Source organism: Bombus terrestris, chromosome 4 (assembly GCF_910591885.1).
Source record: "Bombus terrestris chromosome 4, iyBomTerr1.2, whole genome shotgun sequence".
NCBI lineage: Eukaryota > Metazoa > Arthropoda > Insecta > Hymenoptera > Apidae > Bombus > Bombus terrestris.
This window is the reverse complement of record NC_063272.1, coordinates 10805192-10818249: the sequence shown is the minus strand read 5'-3', so window position 1 is coordinate 10818249 and position 13058 is coordinate 10805192. Positions and strand designations below refer to the sequence as shown.

Genomic DNA, 13058 nt, shown 5'->3' with positions numbered 1-13058 from the left:
AAGATTTGCATGCTTTCCTGAATAGCATAATAATGGGAAATTGTGTAATAGTAGAATTCATGTATTACGAATTTACGTACAATGTACATATTATGCATGTATATATATTTCACTTTGATAATGTGAATGTAGCAGAGTCCAATTATATCGATCTAAAAGTTAATTTAAAGTTTTACTAGCTGGAAATCTATGAATACATAAATTTCATTATTGGCATTTTCAACAATAGATATTTTACAAGAATATAGAGAAATATAATAAAAGTTAAATAAACCAAATTATTAATAACAGTTGACGTCAGTCGACGAAGTAAGGAATATTAATATATTATTGAATCAATTATTTATTTATCAAACAGAAATATAATGTGTACAATGGTACAAGTGTATGTAACATACTGACGTGCGGAGATCATGGTTAAATTTGTTTTTCTTATTAACCAGAGTTTCTCACGAACTTGGAATTGAGATTCTTCCAAACTATAATCGCTTATATCTATAATAGTAATTTACTATTAATACGGATACAAGACAAAATACGAATAATGAAAATATGAATTCGATAATACAAAATATTTGTCACTGTCAATTTTTAAAAATACTATGAAATAAATATTAAATATATACTAACGCTTATACGAAGTGTGACTATTTACAAGAATTATTCTAAATTTGCACTTCTTACGAAGTTATAAATACTACCGCGCAAATAAGAATTTTTCTGTATCGTATTATCGTCGTTGTTCAATTACAGTTCCGTCGTTTCTATCTTTTTACCAAGAGGATTAACGATATTGTTTTGCGTTCGATATATTGGAGAACTTCGATGAAAGTCATTTGGTATATTTGCCACACTTCCCGCGCTGCAAATAAAATTTATTATTTCTAATTTTAATGCTTACTATATGTATTTTATTAATTATTCATTTTATTTATTTAATACTACTGTTACTTTATTATGTCTATTGATAATCATTTAATCCTACTATTATTCTAATTAATTAATTAAACGTGTTAGTATATTATATATATAGATATACTTAAATATCATACCAATTAGAAATAAGTAGTATTTACCTTGAAATGGAAGACGCTCTTGGCTCGATATAGTACGGTTTATCATCGGTTCTTTGGTTTTCATTAGCTTCGTTCATTATTTCTTCGTTGTTCAAAGCATTTTCATCGAGAGAATCCCTCTCAGACGTGTGACTAAGTGATTCGTCACTTTTAAACCACTCATTCTCGTAAGCGTGCATCCATATAGGATTAGAACCTTCTACACTATGCTTGTTTGTATTCGGTACACGACCAGGTCCTCTTATAAATTCTGCATCTGATGTTCCTTAAACAAATGTGAACAAATTAAGTTTTGAAAATTATATTAATTAATAAACAGCGATGGTTGGTAATAATTTAAGCACACAAGGTTTTGTATAATCGTCTAGAATTGTAAATTGAATAATAATTTAAAATCAGTATGTAATATGTATTTCAGACATTATTTCATGTATAAAACTATAATTTTTCTTATATGCATAATTATATATACATGTTGACTGTTGTTCAATGGATATTCAAATGTGTCTGTTATCGAATAACAAAAGGATATAATATATAGTTCAGTTACAATCTATCAGTAAATATTACATATGCAAATATTAAATATACCTATATAGCCATGCGTATACATACAAAAGGACTACATAAAAGACAGATATATATTGTAAAATTTGTTTTAGAAACTTCCTAGTTTTAGGAGAATTATTTATTGTATTGATTATGTAACTGTGTAATTAGTCACAAGTTCTATTATTTCTTATGCTTATATGATAACATTCTACGATAAAACCAATTAATTTTTTGGAATTTTCCATTAATGTCTTAAATTGATAATGTCTTATTAATGAAAAAACAAGGTATTATGCACAGAATTGTGATATTTACCAAACGGTGATGCATTTGCGGCTTTCAATTGCCTGCGGAACGAGGCTCTTTGCGAAATGCACAAGGCTATGCACAGAATTAGCAGAGCTCCTAGGAACAAGGTCAAAGTCAAAAGCCAAAACGTGGTTCCTGCTTGCTCGTACTGAACAATCGGTTGATATTGAGCCGGTTGCGTGTCGAGAACATTGAATTCCTTAAACAGACCATCGAGTTTCTCTATATTTCTGTCGACTAATTCCAGGACTTCCGACACTTCAAGAATGGAATTGTCTCGACGATTTACAAGGTGCATGTACAAATCGGTCTTTGTTCGATCGACAGAACCGTCGTGATTCTCGTGGATTTTGTACTCATCAATGTTAACTATCGCTCCAGTCACATTGCCCAGTGTCCTAAAAATTTACGTTACGGAATTGTAAAATTTTGTTCTATATGGAAATTATGTTCTATGATGTTAATAATTGAAAATATATAATTACAAAAAGTAACCTATTAGAATTAATATACTAGATACTTTTGTAACTTCTGCAAAGTGTATGTTCGCAGCAACTTTATCGGATTTATGTTAAACTTTAACAATGTAATTACGATAATTGTGTTTCATACTAATGAAATTTCAAAACGTTTTATACTTTCGCGTTTTATTATTTCGAAAATCGTTGTAAATGTCGATAAAGTTGTAAAATTATTAATACGTAAGTAGTGATATAAATTCAATCAAAGTTTTAGTGTTTATAATTTTAAAAACTTTCCACACTGACTCTCTAAACGTCTCTATTCTGTTCCGGACTTCCGGTGGATGTTGCCGCAACACGAAACGAACTCTCTGATCTTCTCTTAGTAAATAAATAAATACTCTTGCAGTATCTTCTAAACCATGTGTATCATTGGTTAACACCTGTTTAAATACATTAATAAAATTTGACTAATAGTAATATTATTTGATACGCCTTATATAAGGTGTAGTATTAGTAATAACAATCATGACCTCGTGACTACGATTATATTTTATTAGTATACTATGCACAAAACTACACTGTGAGATTACGAGACATGATTTCTTTTAAAATCAATTTGATTTACCATAAAATCAAAATATCCTTTCATCCCTCTCTGAGGGTCGAAATTTAAACTCACTACCCCGGTGAGTTTATTAACCAGAAAAGGTTGCAGCTCAATATCATCCAAACCTTCTGTCAAAGTCATGTGAATTTTACCAACTTGGTAATAATTAACTATAGCATTATCACCTGCATCCAAGTCAATCGCCTGAAACAAAAACCGTAATTTCTATTGTTTAAAATAGGTAAGAATAAATTATCCATACATTTTATGTACTTCTTTTTCTGTCAGATGACATTCGAAACAATTTTTTAATGTTTACTTCAACAATGACGATAGTTCACATGCATTTTTACTACATGATTTTATTCGGTATACTGTTATGTTATTTGTTACGTTATTAATTTTCTTCCATATTATGTATTTTTCTTAAAAATTATTTGTACCATTTATACCATTATTGTAATATACTATCTGATGAATAGATTTTACCTTGACTTGCATAAATTGCGTGCCAAAATCAGCTTCTGTAGTAACTCCACCTGTGAATATCTTACTAACAAACTTGGGTGGATTATCGTTTATGTCCATTACATTTATAACAACTTTCAATGTAGTATCGTCCGCTTCGTCGGAAAGCGTTCCGTTCGCTGGGACAGTATTGCAATCTTCTGTCGCTTTCACAATTAACAAATGTTCCTCTTGCTGTTCTCTGTCTAACGTTTTCGCAGTCTGAAACGATTAAATGTACGTTTTAGAAGTTGCGTATCTAGAAAATCTCTCGTAAATTTTCATTATTCACACAGATTATCCGGTAAATAATGTAGTTTTTGTGCGAGCTGAACTGAAAGCAATTGAACTCATGAAAAGAAGCTCTATAAAAGAAGAATAGATAACTTTATAAAAGGATGACAAGAATTTATAGAATATGAAAGAAAGTCACTGATTAATTAACGATAAGCAGTTGTTGCAGGTATATATCAAACTTTGTTATTTGTTCGTGACTTACAGTCAATTCGTGTCTAAAGATATCGAGGATAAAGAGTCCATCATCATTGCCGCTGATTATAAAATAACACACTTGAGTAGGAGGATCGTCAAGATCATCAACTTCGTCCCTATCGACAGTTTCTGGTAATTGTACAGTTTCAGAGCCAGGAGGTTGCTCTTCCGTGAAGTCAATCTTGAATATGTCTACCAAAAATTGAGGCTCGTAATCATTGATGTTTCGCACGTAAATAACCAGATCTAGATCCGTGCTGAGAGGAGTTGGAGTTCCTAGATCGTATGCTTCTACTCTGATCTATGAGTGAGAATTAACAACTATTATTATCTTATACTCAATAATTTTTAAATTAAATGGTTTGGAAGAACGGTTATTAGAGTTATTAGTTCAATGCAAAGATTTGTCATTTAGAAATAAAACCATTTAAGTTTGTGTTTTATTCGCATTCTATAATTCTCTATCCAGATTAAAATAAAAATAAAAATTGAAATCGATATCTCCAGGGTGATATTGGGAAAAAGACAGTTTGTAACACATCTACATTTGATATCTATAAGATTGAGTATATGATTATACGGTGCAAATTTATCAACGTGTAAAAGTAGAGAATATACGTAGACTTGTACATATACCGTGTCTTCTCTCGTGTATTGTTTTGTACTTTTTTTTTTTATAAAGAATGTAATTTGAATTACCTCGTACAATTTTTGCGTTTCTCTGTCTAACGGGAGTTTTAGTGAGATAGTGCCAGTGGTATCGTCGATGTGAAATGTTCTCCAATGACCAGCCAAGTCTTGCTTCAAACGATAATGAACGTCGCCATTTGGACCAGTATCGGCATCTTTGGCTTCAATTTGTATGATCGATGTCCCGACTGTCACATTCTATAAATTATATTCGTCAGAACAGTACAAACAACGTATAGTACAGCATTGGAAATTCCTTATATGGATAATGCGATATTGCATTTAAAAAATCGTTTTACTTTTTAAAGTAAGTTGGTAAAAATGCCTTAAATAAAGTAATACTTATATCGAAAGATTGACAGTCGAAGTGACAAATTAGCTCATCTTTCCTAGTGAATAGTCAAATGAACGAAACATCCAGACACGACAACATAAGAAAGAAGCATAAAAATTCACATTAATACAAGTGGAAATTTACCTCTGCTACTCGAATAGTTGTATTATGCTGTGGACTAATAAAGACTGGCGGATTGTCGTTGTAATCCGTCACACAAATATTTAAAACAGAAATGTCTTTATTGGAAGGACTACCAAGATCTCGGGCTTCCAGATGTAACGAATAATTCCCGAATTTTCCTCGAAGCGAATGTGCCGCTTTTATATTTGCCGTCCAATAATCTGCTTGTTCCAGGATAAATAAACCTAATCGAAAGAGTCAACATTTACGTTATTAGTCGGTCTCCTTACATAGATGATATCTATAAGATGTTTCGTTAGATATTTTTCATAGTCATTTCATAGAATAACGAAACGTAAATTCTTTATACAAACCTAATTCATTTCCAGAAAGAATTCTAATCTTCATACGACCATTGGGGGTTGTTGGATCATCTGCATCCTTTACTTTAATGGTAAAAATTAAATCTTTCACGTCATGGAATTCTGATATGGTAACGCATGTTGTAGGTATGTCCATTTTTGGTGAATTGTCGTTGACATCTGTTACAGTGACCCTTGAAAACGAATTTTTTGCAAATTACTTGAACTATTAGAATATTCTACTCATGAATAATGCGTAAACCGTTATAATAAAGTTTTTAAGTTAATGCTTCTGTCTCTACATTAGTACTTCATACTAATACAGGTAGCACAGATATTAATTCAAGAGATAATTAATTTTCACAAACAGCAGAATTTACACAAATAATTAATTTGCACAGATGAATCGCAAATATATATATATATATATATATGAATCTTATTATCTTATATGGAATAGCTAATAAATTATATAATGAATCTCTTAAATAAAAGGAACAATTGAAACATGTCAAGTGTGCATTCTAAAATGCATTACATAAATACAATACAATAAAACTGTATTAAACACAATACGTCAAGTTGCTGTTAATGTTTTGAAATTATCAAATTGTCAATATGACTTAATTCTTAGAATGGTTAATTTTTATGAAACGGATATCAATAGAAAGTAACTTACTTGATCTGTTTAAACGCATTTCTCGATTCCCCAGCTGTATAACCGAATTGATAGTTATCCCAAGCCTCTATGACTAGAACGTAATTTTGTTTATCTTCCCAGTCAATCGAATCTGCCACTGTTAGGACGCCAGACTCAGGATGAATAGCAAATGTACCCTGTATTATAAAACATTTTTAATAAATTCTTTCTGCTGTCGTAAACCTCCATAATGAATAACCCATATGACAAACTTATGTTAATGACATAACGAAAAGTATGCTTGCCTGGGACGACATCCTATCTAATAAATATGTAATTTTTCCATAATCTCCGCTATCAGGATCTCTAGCTTGAATGGTAGCAACTTCTGTACCGATCTTGGAGTTTTCCATCACAGTCAAATTATTGATATCAGTTACAAAGTACGGGTTATTGTCATTTTCGTCCAGTACTTGAACGTATACCTCAGATAAACTCGATCTACGAATAAAATTCAAATCTAGTAATAGGGCCGTTACTGTGTAAATCTTAAAAAGGGTATAAAAATATAGTGACATCAACCATAAATTCTTGATCTTGCGTTTAGATTTTTTACTATGATAAAGCAAACATGGTAAAGGTGATTTTTCCTAAGGCAATTTAAAATTAATGAAAGGCACTTTACCTAGGTGGAATTCCTGAGTCAGTGGCACGTACGGTTAGATTAAGCCAGGAATATTGTTCTCTATCGATTTTATTCGCCACGACCATTTCACCTGTTTCAGAATCAAGATGAACTAAATCTGCCAGTTCTTTAGGACTTTCTAACGAATACGTAATACTACGATTCTTATCTGCATCATCAGCAACAATGCTCGCAATATTTACGCCGTTTTTACTGTTCTCTGTTACAGATCGCCTATAAAATGGTCTGCGAAATCTTGGGTTATTATCGTTTTCATCTTCGATTATTATGTTCAACGTAGCTGAAATTACAAGCTTAAAATTAATCTCAAACAATATACTGTACCGTATTTGAAAGGAAGAGTAAACATAAAAAGAAGTACACATGTATAATATTAAAACACGAATAGGATTTTAGAAGTAATAAATCTAATTATTAACTTTATCAATATTAAGAACCGTTTAAGTTTATCAATTCCTATTACACTGTTAGAAAAATATATGATATTTAGATGGTGAAATTTTCGTTCAGATTTTGTTTTTTTATAAAAATTCGAATTTGCGTAAAAATTCACAGTCTAATTAATAACTTGCTCGTGAAGGAATTTCAAATATACTCTAAACTTTGTTTTTTCTACTTTTACTGAAGTATACTAACCGGATGCAGTTTGTATTCCTCTGATTGCAGCCAAATCTTCAACAACTAACCCCAACCTTATGGTTTCCACTCTTTCTCTGTCCAGCAATTTAACCACGCGAAGCAATCCATCGAGTGCATTTAATTCCAAAGCGGACAAATAATCATATTCTTGGATCTTAATTAGCGTTCCTTCCTCGTTTCTTGCCTCCGAAGAATTTGGATCGATACGATAACGTAATATCGGCGCTATGTCTGGATCATTAGCCACAACACGATGCACGTACGCTCCAACCTAATAAAATATCGCAAATGATCAGACCATCATATCATACCATACCATATCAGATCATCATTTAATTTTCTTTTATAAAGAATATGTTTCATAGGTGAGAGATCGTGGTGGACGATTATTTCATTAGAAACAAAGATTCGAATTATGAACTGAATAACTCAACAAACGATTAGTCAAACGAATTTAACGATTTAAATGTTTATTAACGTTCATTTTTATATAAATATTTATAAAACGCATTTGCATATCTGCTTGTGTCATAGAAAAATGTATTGAATACGCTACTGTATATATACAGAGTGTCCCAGATTTTTCCAACCAAAGTTTGTAAGAATATTGTATGAGTATAAACCACAAAAATATTACATAAACATAGGTTGTGTAGTCTTGTTAAAAAATTATATGGATATATAGACAAAACAATAATTCAATAAGACAATTGGTTAATTAAGACTAAGCACGACCAAAATTAATTGGATGGATTGGAGATACGTAATATTCCTCTACATTGGAATTTAAATACGTACTTGTGTATTTTCACGAATGGTCACCGTACCCGGGTCGATAAAGACGGGTGGTTTATTGTTAACGTCCACGATAGTGATATTGACCAGAACTTCGGCCGTTCTTTGGATTTCCGTTCCACTATCGATCGCTATGACGTTCAAGCTGTATCTTGTAGTCTTTGGTGAAGTCAAATCTGGATCTAAATTGGAACCCGGTGCAACTCTAATTACACCTTTTTCCGGACTAATCACGAATTTATCACCTGCACCGCTTTGAATTCGATAAACTAATTTATTGTTGGGTGAAGATAAATCCTTATCCCAAGCTTTGACCTGCAATGAATATATTTTCCCATTATGCTCTGTCCTAATGATTTCTATTATTAATGGACTGTGAATTTTCATGCATTTATAGAAAATTTAAAAATGCAAAATTCTACAGAATAATGTGAAACAATCTATAAGATACCCTAAGTACAATACTTTCTCTATGATACTTGGTAGGTGAAACGATTTTCTACCGAATTTTTCAGAAAAATCTGCAGTTTAATTGTCATGAATAAAATTTTACACAAATAATTAATTGATACGTAAATGCTGTAATAAATACAATGGTGTGTAAATACCTTTAGCTATTGTACATACTACTAAAGTTTATTCAAATTTAAAATTAATTTCATCCCTATAAATTAAGGAACAAAAGATTTTGCTATAGAAAGTACCACATTGTTGTTACTAAATACAAATCGAACAGCTTAAACTGTATCGATATCCAATAATGGTTAATTAATAAATATTTAATTAAGCTGGCATTAAAATTTGGAAATTAACCAATGATATATACCTGTACTACACTGGTACCTCCAGGCAGGTCTTCAGCGATGCTTCTCTTGTACAACGTTCTCTCAAATGCGGGTGGATTGTCATTGATATCTTTCAGATAAATAATTAATGGCGCATCTGAGCTCAAACTTGGAGTACCCATATCCCTAGCTCGTACCGTCAATCTCAATGGACGTACTGATGTTTCCTTGTGTCCTTGACTAATAGGCAAAGCTTCATAATCCAAGGGCATCGTGGGGATAATTATGCCGCGCTTTGAATCGATACTAAAATTCCGTGAAAATTCTCCCGATACCAAGGCATACGTCACTTCGCTGTTCTTCGTACCTGTTACGAATTTGACGAAAAAACGCTTAGATCTTTTAACAGCAACGTTAATATCGATTTATGTATCGTAGATTGAATATTTTACTTAAAATGCATGTACATTGTTTTGTATTATTTTGCGTGTTCGAATGAGTAATAAATTCGTTCGTGTATCTTTTAAATCCTCTTACTGTGCACGATGATGCACGTGTCATGAAAAAATAAACAGACTTATTCCTTAACCTAATATACGTATCGATGAAAGTAAGTTTCAAACCATTCAAATCGATGTCAAACGCTTCGACGATTAAGGGCGATTGGAAATGATCTTCGTTCTCCAGAAGCACTGCTTCGTATTTGTTTTGTAGAAATATAGGAGCATTGTCGTTAACATCCTTCACATTGACGACCAATTGGACAGTATTGCGATTACCTTTGCCAAGATCATCTCTTGCCTCAACGGTTAAATAATGTCGAGATACAAGTTCTCGATCGAAGCTTGGTCCCGGTTCTTTAACCGTGATTAGTCCTGTCAGAGGATCCATCGATAATCTGCAATTAATAAGAGGAAATTATGGTATTACATGACAAGTGTGGTAAAATTTGATATTCCACATCAAGATCCAAACAAATTGCTCGAAAGTAAATTAATAATACACTCTTCTTTAACTTTTACTAAACTAATCATTTTATAAGTGAGTGTTTTATTATATTAATAACTCTAAAGACAGCCCTGGATGTAATTATAAATCTAAGACAGTCTGCCAATTCTAGATGTCTGGTAATCTCAATTTGAACCATCAGTTTGAATGATTTCGTGTTGTAAAGCTTACACATGCGCAATACTGCCTCCTAAATTGGTGTATCTAATTCCTCGTGTTCCAAAATTCCCGCTATCTTCGTCCAAGGCTTGAACCCATGCCACCGTAGTGCCGACGGCGCAATTTTCCGGAATCGATACCTCATACATGTCCTCCGTGAACTCTGGATAATTATCGTTCTGGTCTTTTATGAAAACGACTACCGGCACTTTACTCTGCTTTGGTGCCACCGTTACCACTTCCTTTGCGATTAATGTGAAATTTACCTCTGAAATTACGAAATTATTTTCCATGAACAAAAGCGAAATAGAGTTACTTTGAATAAACTTAGAATAGGAAATATAATTGTTGATATTACACGAGACGATGACAAAGAGGATTTACAATTTTAGAAGCTTGTACTCATAGAGAAGGGAAAGATGCAATTAATTAATATAAGACCGAAGATCGATATATCCGACGTAAAATAAACTTTTCTATCGACGAGCATTTGATATTGCAAGTGAGTCATCCCATTGCATGTAGCCAGAAGAATCGATTTGCATTTCTAACTTCATACCAAAGGAATACTTGGAAACATATCATTTACGTGGAATTTGTATAGATATACAAAGAAAACACATTAACTATTCCTCGTAAATATGGAAAAAAACTTTTGTATTTTACATTAACGTGAGTGATTATAAAGATTGTATGGATTAAAGATTGTAAATATTTATTAGCTCTTTCTTTATCACTTTGTACAAATTAATGCAGCAAACAGTAAAAGTCAATTATGAGTCGTTATTAAATTGAAATAAAGGAAGAGTTATATAAAACAATTGCGATATATTGGAAGTAAAATAAATGTCAAAATCGGTGAAATAATTCTTTGATCAGAAATAATTATTTTTGTTTAAACATAAGACGTGTAGCGTAAATTGCCGTTTAAAAGTTATTAAATATATCTATAAACGTATATAATCTCGGTATCATTTCTTAAAATTAAATCGTAGTACATTGCTGTCACGCATTAATTCTATATAATTTCAATAAAGAAATCGATGAGAGAATGATTGAATAATTATTTGAAATACCTGATCTACTTTCAAAATCTAGTTTGCTGGAGTTTTTGACGCGTATAAGAAATGGAGCTTCGTTAATTCCTCTCGACGGAGTCACGTCGAATATTCCGTCATCGCCGTCAATAAACATTTTAAACGTACCATTAGTTCCCTGGAAAAGTAAAATAAATCTTCATAGAATAAACGAGCCCGTCTGAATTTTACCCAGAACATTAAAGAAATGCGTATTTTACATAATTTAAAAAAATTATGCTATAAGTCTGATGAACTGCTTCATCGCTCAAGTGAAGGTAAAAGTAAAAGTAAAGAATTTGTAGCTATTCCTGCTACCTAAGAGATGAATAACGTTAACAGTGCGAAGTTTCCTACGTAACAGTGTTATATGCATATTATATAATGCAAGAATTTGTATGGCGAGTTTTCTTAAGGTTCTTCGTCGATCGAAGTTAATCGTGAAACATCATATATATTGCGAATTAGTAGATACAGTAAAACTGTTAAAAAAGAACAAATCTAGCAAAACTGAATATAAATTTCGCAAAGTTTTGAAGTTTAAAATTCGATGAATTACAAACAAGGAAGAAAACGTAGAAAAGGAAAATATTGCGAATTGATCTTGTGAATATTTGACTTAAAATTGGAAAAATCGATAGAAGAATGTCTCTTCTTTCATCGATATCGGATGTTAGTACTAAACCATAAAGTAGAATAAAATCTTATTTTAGAATGGAAAGCAATAATAGTAAAATACATAGAAACGCAAATACAACGTTATCATAGAATAACGTCACCTTAACTTCAAACAGTATCTTTGAAATTTCATGTGCTCAGAACTGAATCGTCATTTTCTCTCATATATTTTACAGTAATCTCGTAAAGTTATCTAAACTCTTTTTCTCACCAAGTCATGATCGTAAACTTCCGGAATTGCATCCCCGATGAAATTAACCGGCGTATTATGCGGTGCATTTTCGTTTATCTCGGCACGATATCTCGCGCTTCTGAACTTTGGAGTCTCATCGTTCACGTCCGTTAGAATAATAGTAACTTCGGTCGAAACAGACGGTGCAGGCACAATATTCGATACTTCTCTCACGGTAATTTCCAAGATAAAAGTGCCCTCGGCATTTTCCTCTGCCTCACGATCGAGTTGCGCCCTGGTGAACACCAAACCGGAAGTCGTGTCTATGTCGAATAAATACCTCGGACCTTGCGTGATGCTATATGTTACTTTATTATTTATTCCTTTGTCACCGTCCACTGCGCGAACTACAAAATATTTCATGTAATTAATGAGATGTGTTCTGTAATTTAATGTTATATTAGATTGTCCTGAAAGTCCCTTTAATTTTATAAGGAAATAATAAATTCACAACATTTCTTGTTTTATATTAATTTATTGAATTATGTATGATCCATTTTATTCTATATGGATCATATAAAAGTGTTGTGCACCTACTATTTAACTATAAAACGAAAGGGACTTTCAGGATAACTTAATATATTGATTTCATTATATAATTGGCGCAATATAGTTGACTAGATGTTAACTTTGAATCTACGAAATTATAGATCAGGTAGAAATTATTTATCGATCAGGATGTTTGCTTCTGCCGAAAAACACAGTTTTATATTATTAATATGATTTCGTATTAAATATCTCTTTAAAAAATAAGCTGTTCAACCTCATTTTTAAGTTAACGATAATTACATGACAGATATCAGAAAAATTTTCCCTTTGATTTT

At 31.9% G+C, this 13058-nt stretch overlaps 1 protein-coding gene across 2 annotated transcripts in view; it reads right to left on the bottom strand.

Moving 5' to 3' along the window:
• Positions 1 to 325: 325 nt before the first annotated feature.
• The window catches only part of LOC100642922 (cadherin-23), a 31971-nt gene continuing 19238 nt past the window's right edge, over positions 326 to 13058 (bottom strand). Inside the window, exons 6-25 of one of the 2 annotated variants that reach the window (XM_048404874.1) lie at positions 12214 to 12581; positions 11325 to 11463; positions 10261 to 10516; positions 9705 to 9979; positions 9123 to 9448; positions 8300 to 8611; positions 7499 to 7772; positions 6842 to 7142; positions 6462 to 6657; positions 6196 to 6353; positions 5529 to 5710; positions 5176 to 5399; positions 4707 to 4895; positions 4015 to 4308; positions 3498 to 3737; positions 3027 to 3212; positions 2705 to 2841; positions 1944 to 2335; positions 1077 to 1332; positions 326 to 862 (exon numbers count right to left, since the gene is read on the bottom strand). In XM_048404874.1, coding sequence (XP_048260831.1) covers positions 748 to 862; positions 1077 to 1332; positions 1944 to 2335; positions 2705 to 2841; positions 3027 to 3212; positions 3498 to 3737; positions 4015 to 4308; positions 4707 to 4895; positions 5176 to 5399; positions 5529 to 5710; positions 6196 to 6353; positions 6462 to 6657; positions 6842 to 7142; positions 7499 to 7772; positions 8300 to 8611; positions 9123 to 9448; positions 9705 to 9979; positions 10261 to 10516; positions 11325 to 11463; positions 12214 to 12581 — 4820 coding nt within the window. In that variant the 3' untranslated portion in view covers positions 326 to 747. Of the gene's footprint in view, positions 863 to 1076; positions 1342 to 1943; positions 2336 to 2704; positions 2842 to 3026; positions 3213 to 3497; positions 3738 to 4014; positions 4309 to 4706; positions 4896 to 5175; positions 5400 to 5528; positions 5711 to 6195; positions 6354 to 6461; positions 6658 to 6841; positions 7143 to 7498; positions 7773 to 8299; positions 8612 to 9122; positions 9449 to 9704; positions 9980 to 10260; positions 10517 to 11324; positions 11464 to 12213; positions 12582 to 13058 lie in introns of both variants that reach the window. The other variant, XM_012308035.3, reaches the window with a different exon arrangement.